Source organism: Carassius auratus, chromosome 29 (genome assembly GCF_003368295.1).
Source record: "Carassius auratus strain Wakin chromosome 29, ASM336829v1, whole genome shotgun sequence".
NCBI lineage: Eukaryota > Metazoa > Chordata > Actinopteri > Cypriniformes > Cyprinidae > Carassius > Carassius auratus.
The window spans coordinates 23,186,131-23,211,572 of record NC_039271.1 but is presented as its reverse complement, the minus strand read 5'-3'; the positions used below and the strand labels follow the sequence as shown (position 1 = coordinate 23,211,572).

Genomic DNA, 25,442 nt, shown 5'->3' with positions numbered 1-25,442 from the left:
CTTTTTTTGGCTCATTGAAGACAACCCTCGCTGCTGCATTCTGGATCATTTGCAGGGGCTTGACAGTACATGCAGGAAGGCCCGCCAAGAGAGCATTACAATAGTCCAGTCTAGAGAGAACAAGAGCTTGGACAAGAAGTTGGGTTGCTTGCTCTGACAGGAAGGGTCTAATCTTCCTAATGTTGTATAAGGCAAACCTGCAGGACCGGGTCGTTGTAGCAATGTGGTCAGTGAAGCTTAATTGATGATCCATCACAACTCCTAGGTTTCTGGCTGTCCTCGAAGGAGTTATGGTTGACGAGCCTAGCTGTATAGAGAAGTTGTGATGAATCAATTGGTTAGCTGGAATCACCAGTAGTTCAGTCTTTGTAAGGTTAAGCTGAAGGTGATGGTCATTCATCCAGCTAGAAATGTCACTCAGACAGGCTGAAATGCGAGCAGCTACCGTCGGGTCATCAGGCTGGAATGAGAAGTAGAGTTGGGTGTCATCAGCATAGCAGTGATAAGAAAAGCCATGCTTCTGAATGACAGATCCTAAAGATGTCATGTAGATGGAGAAGAGAAGTGGTCCAAGTACTGAGCCTTGAGGAACCCCAGTAGCAAGGTGGTGTGACTTTGAAACATCACCCCTCCAAGACACACTGAATGATCTGTCAGAAAGGTAGGACTTAACCCACAGGAGAGCAGTTCCAGAGATTCCCATCTTTCTGAGGGTGGACAGGAGAATCTTGTGATTAACAGTGTCAAAAGCAGCAGACAGGTCCAGTAAGATGAGTACCGAGGATTTTGAAGCTGCTCTTGCTAGTCGCAGGGCTTCAGTAACCGAGAGCAGAGCAGTCTCAGTTGAGTGGCCACTTTTGAAGCCAGATTGGTTGCTGTCCAGGAGGTTGTTCTGTCCAAGGAACATAGAAAGCTGGTTGAACACAGCCCGCTCAAGTGTCTTTGCAATGAATGGAAGCAGGGATACCGGTCTGTAGTTTTCAAGAAGCGCTGGATTTAGAGATGGTTTCTTGAGCAGTGGGCTTACCCGAGCCTGCTTGAATGCTAAGGGAAATGTTCCAGATTGAAGAGAAGAGTTGATAATGTGAGTAAGTGAAGGTATGACTGAAGAAGAGATCGCTTGAAGGAGGTGAGTGGGGATAGGATCAAGTGGACAAGTAGTAGGATGATTGGACATGAGAATTTTGGAGACGTCCATCTCTGAGAGTGGGGAGAAGGAGGATAAAGAGTGTGCATCAGTCATTGTGAAGTTTTCCTCAGTCTGCGGTGTGGAGAATTGGTCACTGATGGATCTTGTCTTATTTGTGAAGAAAGCTGCAAAGTCGTCCGCTGTAAGAGTCGATGGAGGAGGTGGAGGCGGCGGATTAAGAAGAGAAGAGAAAGTCTTGAAGAGTGTCCGAGCATCACAGCAGCTGTTAATTTTGTTGTGGTAGTAGGATGTTTTAGCTGTGAAGACATTTGCAGAGAAGGAAGAGAGGAGAGATTGATACACACTGAGGTCCATAGAGTTTTTTGATTTCTGCCATTTCCTCTCTGCAGCCCTGAGTTTAGAGCGATGTTCTCGGAGAACCTCAGACAGCCAGGGGGCAGATGGGGCAGTGCGTGCTGGTCTAGACAACAGTGGGCAAAAGTTGTCTAAGCAAGATGTTAAAGTGGAGCAAAGAGTGTCCGTAGCACTGTTAATGTCCAGAGCAGAAAACTGAGAGAATGGTGGAAGAGAGGATGAAACCACAGCAGATAGGTGAGATGGAGAGAGTGAGCGTAGGTTCCGTCGAAAGGTGACCTGCGTTGGAGTGTGTGCCACTTCAGGAGTAAGTGCTAGGTTAGCAGTAATGAGGAAGTGATCAGATGTGTGCAGTGGAGTAACTGAAGTGGTGTCCACAGAGCAACAGCGCGTGTAGATGAGGTCAAGTTGGTTGCCCGATTTGTGAGTCGCTGTAGTGGACACTAGCTTGAGATCAAATGAGGTGAGCAGAGTTTTGAAGTCAGCAGCCTGGGGTTTATCTAAGTGGATGTTGAAGTCACCAAGCAGTACCAGAGGAGTACCATCTTCAGAAAAGTTTGATAGCAGCACATCCAACTCCTCCAAGAAGTTTCCCAGTGGACCTGGAGGACGATAAATGACCACAAAGTGAATTTTAACAGGGTGGGTTACAGTAATGGCATGTGATTCAAATGAACCAGTACCTGTAGATGATGGCTGAAGTTCAAATTTCCATTCTTTGGATATAAGGAGACCCGTACCTCCACCCCTCCCAGTGGTACGAGGAGTGTGGGAACAAGTGAAATTAGTAGAGAGTGCTGCAGGGGTGGCAGTATCTTCAGGTTTGATCCAAGTCTCTGTCAGTGCCATGAGGTTGAGACCGGAATGGGTAGCAATAGAGGAAATGAAGTCTGCTTTGTTAACTGCAGACTGGCAGTTCCAGAGACCAACTGGAATAGAGAGCATAGTAGTAGAGGTCAGAGGGACATGACGTAGGTTTGTCAGACAGGCCTTCCTGCGACGTACATAGCGTGCTCTCAGAGTGTTAGTAGTGATAGTAGAGATCTGAAAGCACATAGTGACTACAAGTGTGAGATATTTGAGAGGCTATACAAAAAGTAAATAAAGAGAAAAGCAATACTCAAGTGCCCCGTCGGTGTCCTTGCTCGGTGGAGTCGCACAGGTAGAGTCGATTGTCTTTACACTCGTCGGTCTTCACACGAGGAGGGATCACACGAGGGTTGCCGCGACCGCTGCCGCGGTGAAACCTAGTGCTTTGTATTAGCCTGATTACCTGTGATTGAAGTCAGCTGGACACGCCTCGCTATTTAGCAGATCGAAACCAGGCAGTCCCGCGATAGGCAAATGCAAAACCAAGCGCCACTTTCAGCACGTATTAACCAGGGTAAGACACACAATTTAAACCCTAAAACTTTCCTAGCAATGATGATCACACACTAGTCTGATGAGAAAACAAGACAAAACACTCACAAGCTGCTGTCCTTCTATGTTGCTCGACTGTTTCTTCTGACAAGTGCTTTCCAAACAGCTAATTAAGTACTTTCACTGGCTTTGGCCACGCCTCGCTATTTAGCAGATCGAAACCAGGCAGTCCCGCGATAGGCAAATGCAAAACCAAGCGCCACTTTCAGCACGTATTAACCAGGGTAAGACACACAATTTAAACCCTAAAACTTTCCTAGCAATGATGATCACACACTAGTCTGATGAGAAAACAAGACAAAACACTCACAAGCTGCTGTCCTTCTATGTTGCTCGACTGTTTCTTCTGACAAGTGCTTTCCAAACAGCTAATTAAGTACTTTCACTGGCTTTGGCCACGCCTCGCTATTTAGCAGATCGAAACCAGGCAGTCCCGCGATAGGCAAATGCAAAACCAAGCGCCACTTTCAGCACGTATTAACCAGGGTAAGACACACAATTTAAACCCTAAAACTTTCCTAGCAATGATGATCACACACTAGTCTGATGAGAAAACAGTACAAGAGGGCCGCCAACCCAGCGCCACAGCACAAGATGGCCGCCTGAGTCTCCAGATAAGGTGCAAGACGCTGTCCCGGAGGCAGAGGCGGTGCACGATGCTGTCCCAGAGGCAGAGGCGGTGCTCAATGCTGTTCCAGAGGTCGAGGCGGTGCCCGACACTGTTCCAGAGGCCGAGGTGGCACCCGATGCCGAGGCGGTGCCCGAGACTGTTCCGGAGGCCGAGGCGGTGCCCGAGACGGTGCCTGATGCCGAGGTGGCGCCCGATGCTGTTCCAGAGGCCGAGGTGGTGCCCGAGGTCGAGGCAGCGCCCATTGCTGTTCCAGAGGCCGAGGCGGTGCCCGAGGCCGTTCCCGAGGCAGTTACCGAGGCGGTGCCCGAGGCTGTTTCGGAGGTCGAGGCGGTGCCCGACACTGTTCCACAGGCCGAGGTGGCACCCGATGCCGAGGCGGTGCCCGAAGGCCGTTCCCGAGGCACTTACCGAGGCGGTGACCGAGGCTGTTCCGGAGGTCGAGGCGGTGCCCGACACTGTTCCAGAGGCCAAGGTGGCACCCGATGCTGAGGCGGTGCCCGAGGCTGTTCCGGAGGCCGAGGCGGTGCCCGAGACGGTGCCTGATGCCGAGGAGGTGCCCGAGACGGTGCCTGATGCCGAGGCGGCGCCCGATCCAGTTCTGGAGGCCGGGGCGGGGCCCGAGGCTGTTCCCAATGCAGTTACCGAGGCAGTGCCCGTTGCTGTTCCAGAGGCTGAGGCGGTGCTCGAGGCTGATCCCGAGGCCGTTACCGAGGTGGTGCCCGAGGCCGTTCCGGAGGCCGAGGCGGTGCCCGAGGCCGTTCCCGAGGCAGTTGCCGAGGCGGTGCCCGAGGCTGTTCCGGAGGTCGAGGCGGTGCCCGACGCTGTTCCAGAGGCCGAGGTGGCACCTGATGCCGAGGCGGTGCCCGAGGCCGTTCCGGAGGTCGAGGCGGTGCCCGAGGCTGTTCCAGAGGCCGAGGCGGTGCCCGATCCAGTTCTGGAGGCTGAGGCGGTGCCTGATGCCAAGGTGGTGCCCGAGGCTGTTCCAGAGCCAGGGCCAGTCACCGAGGACCCTCCAGAGCCAGGGCCAGTCACCAATTACCCTCCAGAGCCAAGTCAAGTCACTGGGTGGTCTGCTGCTCCGTTCCGGGGGACTCCGGTCTCAACCACGGGGACGTGGTGGCCGTCCGCTCCGCCCTGGAGGGCTCTGACTTTGACCACAAGGTTGTGGTGGTCCTCCGCTCCGCCCTGGAGGGCTCTGACTTTGACCACAAGGCTGTGGTGGTCTTCCGCTCCGCCCTGGAGGGTTTTGACTTTGACCACAAGGCTGTGGTGGTCTTCCGCTCCGCCCTGGTGGGCGCCTCAACAGGTCCTTCAGGGATTTCTGTGTGTTGTTTTGGTTTCTGTTATGTTTCTGTCTGTTCCCCTCAGTTTGTCTGGCCCTCCGTCCCTCCCCCTGTACCTCCTCCGGCCCTCCTCCCTCCTGGTGTCCTTGTTTTATGTTTTCATTTCTGGTGTTTGTCCCCCATGTCTTCTTTTTCCGGCCCTCCGTCCCTCCCCCTGAGCCTCCACCTGTCCGCCTCCCTCCTGGTCTCTGTGTTGTGTTTTGTCTTGGAGCGTCTGGGAGCCGCTCCGTAGAGGGGGGGTACTGTCACAGTGTCTGGGTTGTTGTTCCCCGGGGTTCCACTAGATGTCCTCCTTCTCACGGTGTCTGTCCCAGATCACTTCCTGTTTCCTTATATGGTCACCTTCCTCCTTGTTGTGTAATTGATTGTTTCCCCAGCTGTCTCCTGTTTCCCCATTATCCTTCTGTGTATAAATACCCAGTCTGTCTTAGTCTGTGTTACGGAGTCCTTGTTTAAATGTTACCGTTATTCATTCCCGTCATCCTTGTCTTGCCTTGCGTTAGTGTCTTGTTTATGTCTGCTTTGATCTTCTGGTTTTGACCCTGCCTGGACTGTTTACCCTTTTGGATTATCCCTAATAAACGACGTACCTGCAATTGGTTCCTTCTTCGTGTTTTCCTAACACCTAACGTGACAAGTATAGCCGAAATCATTCAGTCACTATTTCATATTTATGCCGTTGTTCTTTCTCCCTTTCCCCCGTGATTTTGTCTATATAGCGAATATAAGACGACCCCCCATTTTTCAGCCTATTTTTAGGACAAAAAAACTTGTCTTATATTCGGGTATATACGGTAATTATAAATCAATTGTCATAATATTGAACAATATTACTGTTTGTTGTTGTATTTTTCAAAACTTGAAACTTTGTGTGTGTGCGCGTGTGTATGTGCCTATCTCAAACAAGTAGCCCTCAAGACTATTTTATCCCTTCAGGGAGCCCTCACTCACAAAAAGGTTGGAGACCCCTGCCGTAAGAACAAAAATTAAAAAAGGCAAAAAGATTAGGAGGACTAAGGTAATTCAAAAGATGGAAAAACGTTCTAAATTGAACGAGGAGGAAACATGGAAAACTAAGAAGGAGCGAGTCAACTCTGATACAGAATGAAGGTTAGCTGGCCAGTTGAAACAGAGACTGTGTGACCCAAAAGTTAAAGAAGAAAATGAAAATGTATATATTTAATAATTCCTGGAACAAAGTATTTGATTAACACATGCAGAAATTTCTGTCTCAACTGAGCCTTGAGAGTTAAATAGTACAATAGAGGTACAAACATATGACGGACAAGTTAAAACAGAAAAAACATGCGAACGATATGGAACTATGATTGAAAGTTCTGAAAATGTATTAGTAGCAAAAGATCTGAAAAAAGTTTTAAGATTAAAGCCGGTTAATTATGAGCAACAATTAAGAAGAATCGAAAATGAAATTAAAGGTTTACAATGGGCTAAGGAGCGGTTAATGTCAGAGCTACGTACGGAGCAAAAATGACTGCGGCAAGGTAGATGATAGGTTTACACATGTTATTGAGGGTGGAATTCATAAACCACAAAGGCAATACCCAATTAATAAAAACGGAATGGCAGAACTAACTTTGACCATAAAAGAGCTCGAAGAACAGGGAGTTATAAAACAAGTTAAAGGAGCTATTACTAACTCGCCGATCCAGTCAGCTGTGAAACCGGACGGGACATATAGATTTCTAACAAACTTTAAGCCTTTGAATCATTTAACAAGACCGGGTAAACGTTATGTAATTAATGCGTGAGATACAGTTGAAAAAAATACGAGATGGACAGTTTTATTCAAAAATTTATTTTGCCAGTGGATTCTACTCGATTCCTCTAGCCGAAGAAAGTCATGAAAACACTGCTTTTACTGTAAACAACAAACATTATGTTTACCGACGTTTGTTGATGGGTCATTAAAACTCGCCTATAACTTTTCAATTGGTAAGGTGTGAAATTCTGAAAGATTTAGACGTTGAACTTTATATAAACAACATATTAATCGTGTCAAATGGAGAACGAGAACACGTAAACATTGGAACAGAATTGTTGCAACGACTTGAGTAAGCAGGTTTGAAAACAAATATAAAAAAGACACAATTAATGACTGATATAGTTGAATTTTTGGGATTTTGGATTTCAGCAGGTAACAGAGGCCCCACAACTTAACTTGAGACCCCAAAAACAGTTAGACAGAGCCAGCAAACAATGGGGTTACTGGGTTATGTTAGACTTAATCCCTCACTTTAGCCAGATGTCTAAACTTATTCTTGAGACTATCAAAGGTGGATGCTTGAAATGGACCGAAAAAGCTAAAGAAGCGTTGATAGAAATTAAAACGGCTATTTTAAACTCAGGACAGCTGGAAGGAAGAAATGATCAGAAAAATTTAGAAGCTGACTTGGAAACAGACGAAGCAGGTTACCAATTAATAGTAAGAAATGGAAAAAAGTAACATACCTGAATTATGACTGGAAGCTGGGAGATCCCAGAACTTAAATTTACTGGTGTGGAGAAGCAGCTGGCAGCACTTAGCAAATGATATTCCGAGCTGAAAGGCCTGGCAAGGGGCCAGAAAATATTTATTAACACAAAACAGCAGTATTAGCTCATGTCTCCAAAAACAATGTAAAGGATGCCCATGCGCTTAATAGCCAATGGCAGAAATGGGAAAGTATGCTTCTAGATCCAGATCTGAAAATCAGACAAAAGGAACTTAAAAAATGACAGAAAAAGAAATTAGAGCTTTATAAAAATACAGTTGTTTTCACAGATGGCTCAAAAACGGCCGCAGACAAGGAAGCTCACTGGGCTTTCATTCTGAAACAGAGCAACATGGTCATAGCTTCAAAAGAGGGAGTAGTGCAAGGCACAGGACAGTACACAGAGCTCATGACAGTGTTACAGGCTTTGAAAACACTGAAAAACTTGGATATTTACAGGCCATAATAGTGACGGATAGCAGTTGCAACAGAAATTAATGACAATTTGCAAATCCAGAATAAGAACGGTTACACCAAGTCAAAAGGTAAGCAAATTGAACACGCACCATTATGGCAAGAGATAATAAGTGATTTTGACGTTACGGTTATACATCAGCCGGGATATTCCTAGGTAGACAAAGGAAATAATGAAGTTGATAAATTAGCGTGCATGAGACGAATAGTAGTGATTAAAGAAACAGAAGGAAACATAATACAGACAATACTTAACCAAATTATGCACCCAAGTGTAAATTTAGTTTGCAAAGTTTTGACAGATAATAAAATACATATTTCTAACTGAAGACAGAAATATAGAAACATAAGGTTAAATTGTGAACAGTGCATGCGTAAAGGCTATAATAAAACAATACGAAGTGATTTTGGAGCTATTATACCAGACAGAGTGAACCAGGCATGGTCTTTGGACATCGCTGGACATTTGATCCTGAGGTCTAAAGACGGTAATAAATATCCATTGGTGGTAGTAGATGGCTTTACGGGCCGAATTTTGGGAAAGCCTTTAAAAGAGACAAATGCAAATGCAATTATTAAAGATGTCAATTAATTACTGGTAGCTTGGGGCTGGCCAGAAAAAATTAGGGTTGACAACGGCACAGATTTTATAGGAAAACAGTTTGAAGACTTTGTAACTGAAAAACATATCAGTTTAATTAAATCTATAAGATTGCCCAGAGTCAAACGCAATAGCTGAGAGATCTATAGGGATTCTAAAAAGCCGGAAACGGGCCAATTGTAATCATGATAGATGGGATGAATATATGGAAGATTTAATGTTTTATGTTAATCTTACAGAGATCAAACGCCAAAAGACCAGCCAGAAGACTCTTGCCGAGTAGGAGACCACGTCTGGATCAGGTTAGACAATAAACATAAAAATAAACCAGTTAAAGATTTAATTACTAAGAAGGATAAAATAATTTAAGTAGTTGATAAACATACTGTGGAATTAGCAGATAATGGCCTCTGGAGTAAGAGGAATTTGGTCTTGGTTAAAAACTAAGGACAAGAAAATTTTATTCAAACAGGAAGATTATCAATTAGATAAGGATGAGCTTATTAAATTGATTGAGATTAATTACCAGAGAGGTGTGATTAGAATTTAAACTAATCTAATGAGAAGATGCGATGCTAATTATATAGCGAAGGATATTGAGCATGAAAAAGCCAGACAGACAGGTAGATTGCATAAACCTGTTAAGCTGACATGTGATATAGCATATGTATGTGTATGCTATTTGTGGTAGTTTTGGAGAATACCTGTGGTGGGAAGCACCAGCGATAAGCAAGACCAAATCCAGGGAGGAATTAAAAAGCAATAAAAAAAATAGTAAACCTCTAACTATGCCAAGAATAAAGAGGGAACAATATTACAAAACTCCTGGAGGAATAAAAGCAGCTTTGTGTGTTCTCTGCCAAGAATGTAGAATTAGTTTCCCTAAAGTTGAAGTAATAATGACACAGCGGCTTGGAGAAAAGTAAACCGTTTGTGATTGTTTGTGGACAGGGAATATGTGATTAAATGCGATGTATGTCTCGATGACATTAAAACACCGTAAATTGCTGGTACATGGCAGACATAAAGTTTGGTCTTGGAACAAGACCTATGGTGATTTATCTAGTACAGACAAAATTGAAGGTTCAAGATTGCACGTTGATAACATGACTTATCAACAACAGCTGGGAAATTCAGGCGTCGATTATCGATGGTCATACCATATTAAGAGAAATATGGATGACATTCAAAATAAATGGCTCCTAGTTGACCCCGAAGGTCTGGGAACGGAGCTGGAGTGCTTGAAAACTTGCTTTGACGAGAAGGTCAAAGCATGCCGGCCAGATATAAGGGAACTGGAATTATCTGGTCCGTAGGCACCGTTGCTAAAACGCTATTAGAAAGTAATATAGGTGAGTGAATAATGGCACCTAGAATTGATTTTCTGAGACGTGGACAATCCAATGACTCAAATAGCAATGTGCGTTGCCAATTTGGACAATTAGATGAAGAAAGATGTCCAAATAAACTAATAGTGAAAAGAAGCAGAGTTCTGTGTGTCCCGATTGCATTCTGGAGACAGAAGAGCCAGCAAGCTGCTGTATTATCTCCGGGCAAAAAGCCAATTATGGAAGGGTTACAGCAGCCTTCTCTGAATACATGTTTTAAACTAATGGTGTAAGTTGTTTAAAACATGACCACCACTTCTGAACCACAAATTCTAGCATGTGCGGTTGACATTGAGTTGGCACAAGAGTAAGTATTGGGTAAATTGACAAAAGGTTCAGAAGGGGGGAGGTTTGAATTATTGTGTTATTATTATTTTTATTTTTCTCTCAGGAATGATGAAATTACAAGAAGGAGATGAGAGAGAGAAATGAGCCAGGAAAATACAACGCTGGCGAAAACCCTAAATACTGTACCACGACTTAGTCTGACGGTATTATTAGTAACGGGTTGTGATTTTAACAGGAATTTGGCCGATAATTAATTTCACTACAAAAGTGATTGTGGTTGATGAGATTACTGTTAAAAAAGTTTCCAACTGTACTATAGTGACTAAATTCTTTTCAGGGCCATGTGAGCGAAAAACATTGGTAGAATGTAGCCAATGAGAGGAAATTATTAAAAAATTATACAGTGGGGAAAGATACATTAGTGAAATGTAGAATAAGGTCAAGCCCATGTAACATTAACGGATAAAGAGAATTTGGATTTGGCACTGCCTGCAGCATATACTCTATATTGGACCTAGAGAGACATTAGGGTGTTACACGAGCAACACTGAGGACAGTGTTATGCCAAATAAAGAAACCCAGATTATTCTAACTCCGCTCATTCTGATAGAGGTACCCAATGTGTAAAATATGTGTTGTATGATCCTAAACGTGCATTCCAAAGAAACTGTGAAAAATAATATAATGACAATAAATATACAATGTATGAAACTACAAAAAATGATGGGATCCATTTTCATGGATAAATTGGTTTTATATATTGACATAGGTTAATATTAATATATTATTATACATTAATATTGGTAAGGTGAAACTACTGAATGAATTAGTGTATATTCAAAAGGACTGAGAACTCCTGTGGGAAAATGTGCTTACTGAAAATGAACTGAAAGGGATCAAATGATAATACAATTAATTTGTATTATTTATTTATTTATTTGCTGATACAGGAACTAATATTTTGGAGAGCATTACTGTGAAAAGCATTAAAGCTCAAAAAAAATTGATGAAAAACAGAGAATCTCATGATGGAATGAGTATAAAAGATAGAAATAAAAATATTAAATATAAAACTACCTGGCAAAGCGTTTACTATCCTTTTCCTGTAGTTAGGATGAGATTTCAGGTAAATGATAGCAGAATAATTTGGGCTATTCCTAAGGAAATCCCAGAATACCACAATGTTATGACTATATCAACACCAAATTATAAAATGTAAGTTAATATCAGTGGCATTCTAGATGACAAGGAGGTTTTGACTATTGACAGAAGCTTATGGACTGTTTAATACTTTACAGGAAAACTGTTTATTTACCTAGGATGGCCTTATTTAAATATGTCTTTAGATAGTTATTTTAGAAGATTGGATATTAATCAAGGAATTAATAGGATGTTGGCTTAAGGAGCCACATCGTATAAGCCCATATATATGGATAATGGAGAGAATTATGCTGAAGAAGATAAAAGTAAATGTATAACTCCGTACCCATTGTATTGGACAGTAGCTAGACTACAATATACTAACTTGCATGCAGTATACAGACAATGGATATTTGATACTGTATGTTATTTTACTAGTAGGAGCTTTCATTGAGATTTTGATTTTGTGAGAACTAAAGGGCCTTGGAGGACTGGTAAGAAGTTTATTAAAAATCTGTTATTCTACAGTCGTTAATATTATCATGCAGGTGTTTGGGCTTAGTAGGAGTACAGATAAAGAGGACAAACAAGTGCTCATTGAAAGAGGGATTCATCGAAAGACCTTGACCGAACGTAGCACTCCTTTGGTGCATAAGGTATGAGACTTTAATTCTGAAATGAATGGCATTTCAATAGAGTGCCACGAAGGGTGAACAGTTGAGTGATATACAATGGATAACTGTAAGAATTATTCTACCAGCATTGCTGTTTTCTCAGGAAACAGTGACAACCTTTTGAAAATTCTGGTAAACAACTGTCTTTTTATTACAGTGAATATGATATGATATTATAAAAAATAATAATATAAATTAAAATAAAAAATTTTATTTTCTATTTTTATTATTTTTGAACTTCATTTAAGTGGGTTATTGGTTCTGAAAATGTATGCATGATTTATTATGGAAACCTGATATGATAGTTAACTTTAAATAAATTAAGAACAAATACAAAGGACCACAATTTGAAAAAAAAAAAAAAAAAAACATTGTTCTTTTAATGCTCATATAGGAATTAAGGAGAGCCTCAGGTGGAGAATTATTGACAAGAAAATTTAATTACTGGATTGTTATTGGGAAAGATAATTGTATGAGATGCCGTCAATTCCTGACTGATTTAAGAGCGAACTTTGTAATGGGGGATTTATGCCAGGAATGTTTCTGCAAGAATACATTCATTATGTGGATTAATGACTATGATGAGGCAGAATATAATGTTGAATCTTATGAATTGATGACTGGAGTGTATGTGGACATTTGAAAAAAAAAAACTTACAATCTTTTTAAACGTAAAGACTGGTACAGATTGGAGATCGGGGGATTAGATTCTTGTGCACTGCTTGCATAATAAATTTACAGCTGAAGTTGTAAAAGTGGTCAAATTTGATGAACTGCTTTTTATTATAGGCAGAGAAATTTGTGGAATTCCTGGAGAAAGAGGATTTAACTCCGACTCAGCCCGCCTTCATGCCCCAAGGTGCAAAGAATCAAACAAGCGGCTCGCACACCAGAAGGTATGCCTGGAATGCCAGATCCCCTCTCTTGGCTTCTGAAGAGGATGTCAGAGACAGGGGAAGAGCCACACGTTTCTGAGTGAGGACCCCTGGGGGCATCTTACTGGGGCCTGTGTACATGAAATTACAAATGGACGTTTGTTGAGTGCAAGATTTGGACAGTATCTTAGCATTGTCAAGCAGAGCACGAAGATTTGGTCACCTGATACTACTGTATCTGGAAATGAGAAGAAAAAAAAGAGTGCAAAGAGAAAGAAAGAATGCTCGAGTTTGGCCTGAAAACTATATGGATGTGTTTCATACCAGCTTACTGATGCATGATGGCACTGTGTATATGATTCTTGCAAAATATAATAAGTTTAAAAAACATGTTGAACAGTACTTTAGCTTGAAGATGTTAGGATGACATTTTTCTTTTGCTTAAGTACAAAGATGTAACCCTGTGATTAATGCTATATGGAAAATGTATTGGGTAACTTCACTAACATTAAGAAAACCGCTTACTTGCATGAAATGTATGCAGTGACTGATTTAGAGTAGAAACAATTATGTATTGGAAATAGTTTTTATGATAAACGGACAATATAGTAGTTAAGGTGTATTTCACAGATGGTTAAGAGGAAAAAGAAGAGGAAAGGGGCTAAAGCAATGCGACGTAAACAACTGAAAGCCTCGGCAGAGGAGTTGGCAGCACTCCAGGTGATGACATCAGAAGAGCCAGCGTTTGACGTCTGTGTATAAAAGACTGAGAGAGCGACTCGACGGATGGATATTGAACAAGCACAGTATCCTTCGACGCCTGATACCAGCTGATTATACCTTGATTTTGTAACTTTACTATTGTACTTTGATTTAACTTTTGTTAACTTTAATAAAACTTGTATTTTATTATTGACAAGTTATGGTCTGCAAGAGTAGTAATTTAAGAGCCGTAAGCAAGAACTGACCACAGGGAAGTCTGCTGAGCAAGTTGTAAGTATTTTTGAAATGTGAGAAAATGTGAGAAAATCGAGCCGAGATCTCATAAAAAGCCAACTGTCTCACAATCATAACAGACAGGTATGCATTTTTATGCACTAGATTTTGTATTTGTTCAAAGGTTACATGCAATTTGTTGGATGGTTTGTATTTATTTGTGAAATATAATTCATTTATTTATATTTGTAAAACACTTATATTGTTATATTACTTAACTGCGTTTTAGCACAAATTGACCTTTGTATTTGAACATTGCTTTATGTTTGTTTGCGAGTCGAGTTTTCCTTTGCTAAGCAGATCGAGTTTGTTTGCAAAATGCTGGATTTGTTTGTTTAATTAATGGATGGAGAGCATGAATTCTGAGTATGGGTCACCATACTTGTCTGTATGTCACTTTCACTACCATCCTGTTGTGTTGTTGGTCCCCGTGACTTCATAACCCAAATTACACATCTGATTACAGATGGAGTATTCTGTTGATTACTTTCATACCCTTTACGGACCTTGAAACTGTTATTTACTTGGCAGTCTATTGGACAGACACAGGCCTCCTGATTTTCATCCAAAATATCTTAAATTGTATTCCGAAGTCAAACAGAGCTGTTACTGGTTTGGAACGACATAGGGGTAAGTGATTGACAAAATTTTAATTTTTGGGGTGGACTTTTTGAAAAAAGTGGTGTGAAATTTTTAATAAGGCCTCTCTCAACCCTGTTTTGGTCATTGATTTTGTAAGGAACTTGACAACACTCGTCAACAGATTGTTGAACTCAAGGATAGTGTTACAAGCCTGCACAATCCTGAGATTTGACATTTCCTGAAGAGTGGACTTCAATTATTTCATTAAACAATGCTTTTAAGGGTTCAGTAGCTTGGTATAATTCAATTAGCTTATAAGGCATCGCTGTAAAATAAGTGTTACCCTTCTGCAGGGGAATTGTTCCACAAGGTTTATTTATCAATCTTAACTCCGTGTCCAATTGCTTTCTGAGTATTACGTGTCATGTGTCATGGTTTATTTTCTTTTGGGGGTTCACTCATTGGATTCCAATGATTGGATGGAGTTTTGTCGGTAGAGTCTTTCAAGCATTTGTGGGAGTAAAGCCCAAGATTATTTATATTCACTTCATTACCTGTTGTTATGCTCTTTATGTTTGTAACCCGACCTACTGTGGTTTTTATTAAACCTCTTCATCAAATGTAATGCTAATCATTTGACTCCATTTTAGGATATCCAATCAAGAAAAACCTCAACTGATGGGTATCAATTCACACTTCTTTTTGGGGGTAGGCTCTTCAGGCAGGATCAGCTAAACCTGAATCCCCGGGATTTGGACAAATGATGGGGAATACGCCAAAATTACTTTTATACAACTATTCACTAATAATTGTAACTCACTCACCACCATCTGTTAACAATTTACAGAATAAATTCCATGTAAACGTTTACTTTCTCTCTGAGTCTTTCTGATAGAAATACATCCAACAAATTTTTTTAAACGTTGGCCATGTTTAGCAACAGAATCCAACTTTTTACAGTGAAAATAAGTCCCCTTTAATGTAACACAATAAAACAAGTCTGATTACAATAATAATCTATTTTTTTATTGAATACATTAAGACAAATTACTTGTGATGTTGATGGCAATATCCTAGTAGTTAGAGCACTAACAGTGCAACTGCGCCTCCAGCAGTTCATTTACACGACAACAACACTTTGGGGACTGAAAACGCATATCTTTGAAAACAGGTTTCAAAGTGCACGTTTTTGAAAATGGCAGCGTTTTCGTTTCTGTGTAAACACCCAAAACCAAAATCTCTAAAAACGGTGATGTCTTGCACGTGCATAGCACTTGTTAGGTATGTAGACATGCACAGTGTGTCAATTTTAAAGGCAAGCGCAAACAAACATATTCAACAATGGCAGAGTACATGGAACTGTTGTTGCTGCTCAAGAGTTTGCTAATGCTTCTTCAGCAAAGTGTGGATTTACTTCAATATTACAACCAAGAGCAGAGACGCATCACAAAAAAAACAATAGTCACTTCTCTACAGGTAATGTTTACAAGTTAGTTAGTTCTCTTTTATTGTCTCCCTTAGGAGAAATTAATCATAGGCAACTGGGAGAGCAGGTCAAAACACACTTAAAAAAAAAAATACATGTATACATCCACTTTACATATATACACAATAATAGTAATAATAAACCATTCCAAAACATAATTCCCACACAATCCTAATAATACACTAATATTACATGTTACCCATCACATCACTCTCACCCACATAAACAATTTCAATCACTTATTCAATACTTTGACAGATAATGGAATTAGAGAGAATTTATATCTATTCAGCTTACAGATTGGAACTCTGTATCTCCTGCCCGAGGGCATTAGCTCATACTCCGTATGGAGAATATGACTAGGGTCACTAATAATTTTAAGACTCTGCTTCTTAACAGACCTCTCAAAAAATTTCCTGAAGAGAAAGTGGAGACAACATACCCATTATTTCTCCAGCTCTTCGACCACATTCTGAAGTTGTGACCTCAGTTTAACAGTCAAATCACCGAACCATATTTTAAGACCATAGCATATTATAGATTCAATGGCTGATCTGTAAAACAGTAACATGATAGTTTTATCCACCCCATAGACCCTGAGCCTTCTCAAAAAATGTAAGCGCTGACTAGTTCCTGTACAAACATAGTTCACATAGCTCCATTGCAGCTGAAAATCAAAGTAGATATCTAAATACTTATATGATATCTAAATACTTATATGATGTTACCTGCTCGACTTCCTGCTCATTAATTAAAATTGGACTATGATCACCCACCAACCTTGGGTCAAAGATCATTTAGTTATTTTGACATTCAACCTCAAATTATGTTCCTCAAACCACTGCACAACCCCTTCTATTTCTGATTTGTACATACCGACATCTTGTCAGCAAACTAAGTATAGTTGTATCATCAGAAAATTTAATGATGTAATTGTTTATGTACCGATTCATGCAGTCATTCGTATATAACGTAAAGAGAATGGGAGAACTTACACGGCCTTGAGGAGCTCCAACATTTGTGACCAATATGTCAGATAAAGTTGAATAAATTTTCACTTGCTGTTGTCGTCTTGTTAGAAATGCATAGTACCATTTGACGATGTAAGGGTTCACTTCCATCTGTTTTAACTTAGATAACACAACATCTGGAAGTAGAGTATAAATGCTGAACTCCGATCCATAAACAACACTCTAACATAAGCTAAAGGACTTTCAAGGTATTTTAAAATAAGGTGCGTCATTGTACTCAAAGCATCTTCTGTACTCCTATTTACTTTGTACGCAAATTGATAAGGATCTAATTTATACAGTACATTCTCTCTCAGTTTTTCTGTCACAATACGTTAAAGGGATTTCATCACCATGGATGTTAACGCCACTGGTCTAAAGTTATACATATATATGGAACTGGGATAATGACTGCTTTTTTATATATTGTAGGAATAATTCCAGTGTCGAGTGATCATTGAAATAGTGGACTCCAGGCTGGAGATAATTCATCAGCAAATGTTTTAAGTAAAAAAGCTGAAAAACCATCTGGACCACTGGACTTTTTGGCATGTGGCCTTTTAAAGATTTTAGCAACAGCACTAAGGTCTATCACCATAATTCTATCCTTTGTATAATCACATATTACTGAACTAAGCAAATCTCTACATTCATCAATGCTACCATTTCCCGTCAATTCAAAATGATTATAAAAGTTATTAAATTCATTTGCTTTTTCAAATTCATTTAAAACCTGTATTTCTAACAAGGTGACAGAGAATAATTTTGAAAAGGTTGTTGTGTACACGTAAAACTTTTTTTTACATTTTTGACCACATGGTGTCGAGTAAAATGTAGCCTAAGGTTTGCTGTGATTGAACAGTGATGGCACATGAAAGGCTTCTCTCCAATTAGACATGATTCATACAATGTTTTCGATCTATGAAACTCACTCCACACTGATGACACAAACAGTCATCGGAGAAGGGCTGATGTGTCTTTTCTCAGGTGTGAATTCTCATGTGGGATTTAAGGTGTACCTTTCGAGAGAAACTTTTCCCACACTGGGTGCATGTGAAAGGCTTCTCTCCAGTGTGAATTCTCAGGTGAACTGTAAGGCTTCCTTTATCAATGAAACTCTTTCCACACTGTTGACAGGTGTGAGGCTTCTCTCCAGTGTGAATACGCCTGTGTTGATGAAATGCTGAACTATGTTTAAAACTTTTTCCACATTGATTGCAGATGAAAGGTTTTTCTTCGGTGTGAACTTTCATATGGCTTTTAAGATTAGATTTTCGAAAGAACGTTTTTCCACACTGCTGGCATGTGAACACGTTCTCTCTGTTGTGAGTTTTCATGTGGACTGTAAGACTCCCATTATTAGGGAAACTTCTCTCACATTGGTGGCAGCTGAGAAGGCTCTTCTCTCTAGTGTGAACTCTCATGTGGTATTTAATGTAGCTCTTTTGAGAGAAACCTTTTCCACACTGTTGGCATTTGAAAGGCTTCTTCTCTCCAGTGTGAATTCTCAGGTGATCCTTAAAGATTCTGCTATAAGTAAAACTTTGTCCACATTGCTGGCATGTGAAAGGCTTCTCTCCAGTGTGAGTTCTCATGTGGGGATACAATGCTGATCTTTGTGAAAAACCCTTACCACACTGAGAGCATATGTAAGGCTTCTCTTCAGTGTGAATTCTTTCATGTATTTTAAGATTTTCTTTTACAGTGAAACTTTTTGCACACTGTTGGCAGGGAAAAGGCTTCTCTCCAGAATGAATTCTCATGTGGATTCGAAGGTTTTTATTTAGAGTATAACCTTTCCCACACTGTTGGCAGGTGAAAGGCTTTTCTCCAGTGTGAACGCTCATGTGGGTTTTAAGGGTTTCATTTTGACTGAAACCTTTTCCACAGTGTTGGCAGGTGAAAGGCTTTTCTCCAGTGTGAAGTCTCATGTGAACCTGAAGGTGTCCTCTTTCAGTGAAGCTTTGTCCACATTGCTGGCATGTGAAAGGCTTCTCTCCAGTGTGAGTTCTCATGTGGGGATACAATGCTGATCTTTGTGAAAAACCCTTACCACACTGAGGGCAGGTGAAAGGCTTTTCTCCAGTGTGAATAAATTCATGTACTTTAAGAGATGCTTTTCGAATGAAACTTTTTCCACACTGTTTGCAGATGAACTTCCCAGATCCTGTTTTCTGAGCTTTTTTTCGAATGGAAATCGTTTTTGACTGTGTGCAACTGAAAGATTTTTCTTCAGTTATGAAATCCTGATGCTTCTCATCACTCAGATTTTTCTCTTTGTTTTCATTCAGGTTTTGACTCTCTTCTTTCAGTGCCATCAGGTCTAAGGTGAAAGAAGACAAATACAAGTTAATCCTGGTTTAATGGCACAAAACTACAATTGTTCCATACACATTGCTCAAAAAAAATTAAGGGAACACTTAAATCACATATTGATTCTCAATGACTGCAATTTTCAATTCTAAAAATTATTTGAAAACCTTTATTTATAAACATTCTATAATTTTTAAGGATAAATATTAAGTGATAAGTTAAGGGAAACCAAAATCATCAACACACTGATCTGGTGTTTTTGATTTTGAATCCAGCCCTCGGTGTGAAAACTTAAGTTACAAGCTGATCCAACTTGCATGAAGTTCATCACAGCTACACATAATAGAAGTCAGTAGAGTGTATGGCCCCCACATACCCATCTATATGCACTCTCCACAATATCTGGCCAATACCTGGATCAGGACATCAGTGAGATCCTGAAGAGTCTGTTGTGCTACTTGACGGCTGTGGATGCTCTGACAATATCCCAGAGATTCTCAAATAGATTCAGGTCTGGAGAACGAGAGGTCCAGTAAATGGCATCAATACCTTTGTCATCTAAAGCCTGTCCATACACTTTTGCCTCACTAGGACAAACACTATCAGGCACCAGGTGGAAACCAGGACCCACTGCACCAGCATATGGTCTGACAATGGCTCGGAGGGTTTCATTGCAGTACCAAACAGCAGTAAAGGCACCATGGGCTAGAACGACTATGCTGCATGCAGCATAACATTGCCAATGCATCTCCAGAATTTGTCACATGTGCTCAGTGTGAACCTGCTTTGGTGTTCTCTGGCAAAAGCCAATCAAGCTGTAACAGTGCTGAGCTGTGAGCAAAGGTCCCACTAGAGGATGCTGAGCCCTCATGGCACGCTTATTAAGTATGTTTTTGACAGTTTATCCCTGACAATTTAGTCAGAAACATGCACACCAGTAGCCTACTGGAGATCATTTTGCAGGGCTCTAGCAGTGCTCCTCCTGTTCCTTCTTGCACAAAGGAACAGATACCGGTCCTGCTGTTGGGTTGTTACCCTTTTGCCTCCTTGTCTAGATCTCCTTGGTTAACGGCCTATCTCTCGGTATCTCATTCATGCTCTTGAAACTGTGTTGGGAGACACATCAAACATCCGTGCAACAGCACATATGGAGATAGCGACAGCTATCCTGGAGGAGCTGGACTGCACGAGCAAACATTTTGGGATATAAGATCTGCATCATGCTACAGACAAGTGACAAGGACCCAAACAAAACATAAAACTAAAGACAAATCAGTCAGGAAGAATAATTGTCAACAACGGTCTGTGGCCAACACCTGCAAAATCATTCCCTTTTTTGGGTGTTGTCTAGCGGTTGCTTCTCCAGGGCACCTGATTCAAAATCACCTATGCTTCCTAATTGGACAGATTGATATCCCTAAAATTAAACTGACTTGGTGATGTACTGTGATTAGTTGTTGCCTTAATTGTTTGGAGCAGTGTAATACAGAACCATCCCGTATTTAGGACATCTAAGTCATGTTCCATATTAATGCTGCTTTTACATGGCATCAGAATTGCAGTAAATACGAGTTTCCTAGGTAAAATTGTGCTTGGATTTTGCGTATATCCACCTGGATAAAAGAAACCATTAAAAGATCTGGGCCCCGTTCCCCAAAACTTTCTTATCGCTAAGCAGTTCTTAACCTATTCCTTAACCTCTCATGAGTTTGGTTGTGTGGGCCGCGAGTTGAAAAAGGTTGGGAACCACTGGCGTAGGCTATTTCGTAATGTCATTAAACCGTTTAAATTGGCAATCAATCAAAAAATCAATCAAAACCTTTTTTTTACGTTGCTTCCCCATCATATTCTGTATCTCTCTCTATCTGTTCATTGTAGATAGGTTGCTTTTTATTGAAAACATTAACCAATGGCAATCAATACCGCATTAAACAGAAGTAACTGCAGCTGCTTGCTAATCAATTCTGATTATAAAGTACCTTACCATTAATATAAAAGTGAATTACATCATTTTTATAAGTCGTTAAACCCATGTCAAGAAGTGACACAAGTGGCAAAACGGGATAAGGAGGGTGAAAGATTAGCGAGGGATACCCGGTTCGTCCAACCGTCACAACATATTCGTGTGAATATCGTGTGAACATATTACTGACAACTTGATAATTTAATTCATAGTCCATTTACTGATAACAAACTATTTTAAAATAAATGTTACTGGAATAATTTGAGGAACGTTTCATTTGCGTGTTGTCTTTCCTAACACTGTAATGCACCTTCGCGTGAAGTGGAAAATCGATTCATGAGCAATCGATGCCAACTAATTCAGCACCCTCACTCTGGAAAGCGCCCTTGTAACGTGGGACGTAAGAGGCAGCGTGTTAAGAAGCTTCCTAAGGGACACTTCAGGGAACACACTTAGGAACAAACAACTTTGGTAAGATATATCTTTCGAGTCTTCTTAGCGCGCTAAGAGTGAGCGTTAGCGGGGAACCGGGCCCTGTATCCTTGATATGTGATCCTTATTGACCAGGCCTTATCCATGTGATTCCCAAATTAACTTAAATTTCAATCATCATAGAGTGAATGTTTATCATTTATACATGTTTCGTCTTTGCCAAATTACACATTCAAATTAATTTAAACCATTCCTGCTCAAAGAGAGGTGAAAAAGAACTTAATTCAGTGCTTCAGTACTTATGTGTTATCTTCAGTTTTCTCTTCACAGCAGTTCACAGTCGGTGTACTGTTTGAGTACATGAATTACTCCGGGATATTGGTTTGTTTGAACTCAGAGGAAGTGTCAGCCACATTAAAAAAAGTTAACAGCTTAAGTCATTTGTGGATTAATGCATATTGGAGATGCGAACAGATTAAAACGATTCAGTTCAATTTGGTGAACTGTTTCAAAAAGATCTGGTTACATCGAATGATTCGTTCGCGAACCGGCTATCACAAACTGCTTTGTTTTCAACAGACACGGAAGAGAAGACAATGCTGAATAAAGTCGAAGTTTTTTGCTATTTTTGGACCAAAATGTATTTTCGATGCTTCAAAAAATTCTAACCGACCCTCTGATGTCACATGGACTACTTTGATGATGTTTTTCTTACCTTTCTGGACATGGACAGTATACAGTTCACACAACTTCAATGGAACTACTCGGACTAAATCTAAAATATCTTAAACTGTGTTCCAAAAATAAACGGAGGTCTTACGGGTTTGGAACAACATTAGGGTAAAGTTATTAATGGCATAATTTTGCTATCTGGGTGAACTAACCCTTTAAATTTGTGGCATGTATAGTCTCAGAGAAGTCTCAGGAGGTTAATAATGTTTGAAATTTATTGGACTACAAGCTTTTCTTGTGGTATAAAGGTACTTAGCAGAGACTAACTACCACATTTTGGCTGTTTTACTTTCTCGATTAAATTATCCTTTCATTTTTTTTAATAATTGAAAACAGTATTTATCGTTTTAAGTTTTGAACATCAAAACAATTTATCTGTAACCGCTAATGGTTGAATATATTTGTAAAGTAAGGTCTATGCAGTATTATTTTACATCAGTATTTATGTATCAGAAAAATCTACTGTTTAGTCCTACATGAAAAACACTCTTTATTTGATTCATGTGTTTGTTTTGTTGTATTTGTTTTATTTCTCATAATTTGATTATTTGTTGGTGATTGTTTGATTATTTTATAAATGAGCGTTTACTTTTCTAAGGTTATTTTGGTGTCAAACTAATTTATAAAAGTTATATGTACCAAAAACAATAAAAAGTAGGGGTGTAATGGTACACAGAAGTTACATTTCAGTACATACCGTATTTTTCGGACTATAAAAATCACACCTAAGTATCGCATCAGTCCAAAAATACGTCATGAGTGTGACTTATAATCTGGAACATACGGTACCTTAGTTTTGGGGTTACTGTTCAATATGAGCTTGAAACAATTGAGAATGAGGAGTTGTCGTCATAGCACAGAGCCCCTCCCCTCAATATCACAGTCTCAGGAGTTTAAAAGCCACAAGTCTTTAGAAAGTTACGAGGCTGTCTGCTGTGGCTGGGTCCATCTACAAGCCTCCAGGGGATGAAAACTGCGTTACTACTCGCCCAAGTAAGTTTATTCACACACGTTTTAGCGTGTTGTAATTACACATTGCATTTAGCAGACACTTCTTGACCAAATTGACAAAGTAACTTAAATAACTGCGACTGTTTCGTAAACACTAAATTGTAACGAGATGGTCAATGCAATGTTACACAAACGTTTCCAACATGTTTTGATGAGAGCTTCTCCAAATACCGCTGTTTTGTGCTTGGTGTGAGCTTGTTCCTGTAAGGTCCCCTTTCTTTCACCTTATCTTTCTGCATTGCTTTACTTAATTCATTTCTTTCTCGTATTCGTAGATCCATCTCCGTTCCGCCGACATAATAAATGCACAAAAATTAAAGACCTCTGGAATGTTTAGTCGCGCCTGTGAAGTTCTGAAGGCGTTGCCCCTGGCAACCGATAGCATGTCCTACCATCATGGCCGACCGGCTGAGACCCCTCCCAAATCAACCCAAATCGGCACGTGACTCCTCGCTCTCAATAGGAAAAAGCAAAAAAATATACAAAGCTAGGTTTCCCTACAGTTTGGTGAAATAATAAAGGCAAAAAAAAGGCAAAAACTAATTCTCTACAAAATACTGTTAGAATAGAAGTGTCCATGTAGAGGGTTGTTTGTTAAAAGAGGCTAAGTAGGGCTGTGAAAAACATTCAATGCGATTTTTATGTGCATCTTGTCAGTAAAGCTACTCCTGTGATATGTAGTAAATCGCCAGCACATGCTTTCAGATGGAGTGGCATTTCGCTAAGAAAAGCTGGGACTGAAGTCCAAAACCTGACTTGAAATAGCCTTACAATCTAAAGCGGTTCCATGAATGACATTTAAGTACAATCTAAAGCGGTTCCATGAATGGCATTTAAGTACATGCTATCTCACCAATTTGACCCAGGTTCAGTAAATTAAGGTAATTTGATATGTGCGTTTATTCTCAAGGAGCTCTTTATGTCGATCATAGATCAAATCAATCCACTGTGGCACACAGTGAATAGGTTTAATGCATTTGAGATGTTCTCCTCAGTGAATAATTGACATATCACAGGTAAATTCTACATGTGTAAATGTTCGAAAGTCATTCAAATATATTAATTTTGCTGTCTGGAGGGGGCGAGGTTTATGCAAGTAAACAAGCATTGCTGAGTACATTTGTACTAAAGAGTCAGGGCGGGGGGTTTAGACTGCAAATGAGTAGTTATTCACTTACCCTTTGGTTTTCTTTATGCAATATGGAGGAAAAAATAGATTTTGTTTGATACGGTTGCATTGTCAAGTGGTAGATATTACTGTTTTTGATTGTCTTCTGTTAGGAAGCAAATACTCCTTGCTGAGAAATCCAGCATAAGCTCTGCACTGTATCAGTTTTATCCAGCCTGAACCAAAATTTATAACTCTCTATATTTCAGCATGTTTGGAAATTTAAGCAATGTTACATGAGGCACTGACTCCATGTCAAACAATTAGAATTCTCATATAACTTCTGAAAAATATCATTCATATTAATAAGGATCAAATGACTGGCTCCAGCTTTGAGAATTAAAACCAACCTGTTTGTTCCTCAGCGTCTTCTTGTTTGACTCTGAATGTTTCTTCAGTATTCATATCTTTACTCTCCTCTTTAATAAACATCATCTTTGTTTGTTCCTCAGCGTCTTCTTGTTTGACTCTGAAAGTTTCTTCAATCTTCACATCTTCACTCTCCTCTTTAATAAAAGCCATCTTTCAGTAGATCTCAGTTGCTTCAGTAGAAGTTTCCTGTGTTTGGACACTTTGTCCCGATTAAGATGGGAAGAATTAACAGAAAAATTTTAATAAAATCCTAATCAGCTCCGTTGTTCAGTCTTCTGTGCATTGGAGAAAGAGTCAGTCAGAGAAAGTTAATAGCTTCAAATGAGCTGCTTAGACAGAAATTCTCAACACTAGCGTTACAAATGTTTACAATAAACGTATTCAGAATATGGGGAGCATAATGAGATGAATCTTTCCTCTTGGATGCGCTTTGCTCTAGTCATGACCCGGTGTAGCAGTCGATTCTGTTCCCCTCGGAATGTCTGTTTCCCCTCGGGTTGCCAGGTCCGTGTAATAAACCCAACCAAATAGTTAATCAAACATTT

The 25,442-nt window shown here is 40.2% G+C and overlaps 1 protein-coding gene across 1 annotated transcript; it reads right to left on the bottom strand.

The window, feature by feature from the left end:
• Positions 1-15,433: 15,433 nt before the first annotated feature.
• On the bottom strand, positions 15,434-25,442 carry LOC113048403 (gastrula zinc finger protein XlCGF57.1). The gene is made up of 2 exons (XM_026210194.1): positions 24,876-25,442; positions 15,434-19,229 (listed from the first exon to the last, which is right to left on the bottom strand). Exons 1-2 carry the CDS (start codon positions 25,045-25,047, stop codon positions 17,890-17,892), a joined length of 1,512 nt encoding a protein of 503 aa, XP_026065979.1. The 5' UTR covers positions 25,048-25,442; the 3' UTR covers positions 15,434-17,889.

Bases quoted from the DNA above. Each gene is read 5' to 3' on its own strand.
- LOC113048403 (XM_026210194.1), bottom strand. From the start codon at position 25,047: ATGGCTTTTATTAAAGAGGAGAGTGAAGATGTGAAGATTGAAGAAACT. The intron at 19,230-24,875 runs GTTGGTTTTAAT...CTTTCACCTTAG, and splicing joins AGACGCTGAGGAACAAACAG to ACCTGATGGCACTGAAAGAA.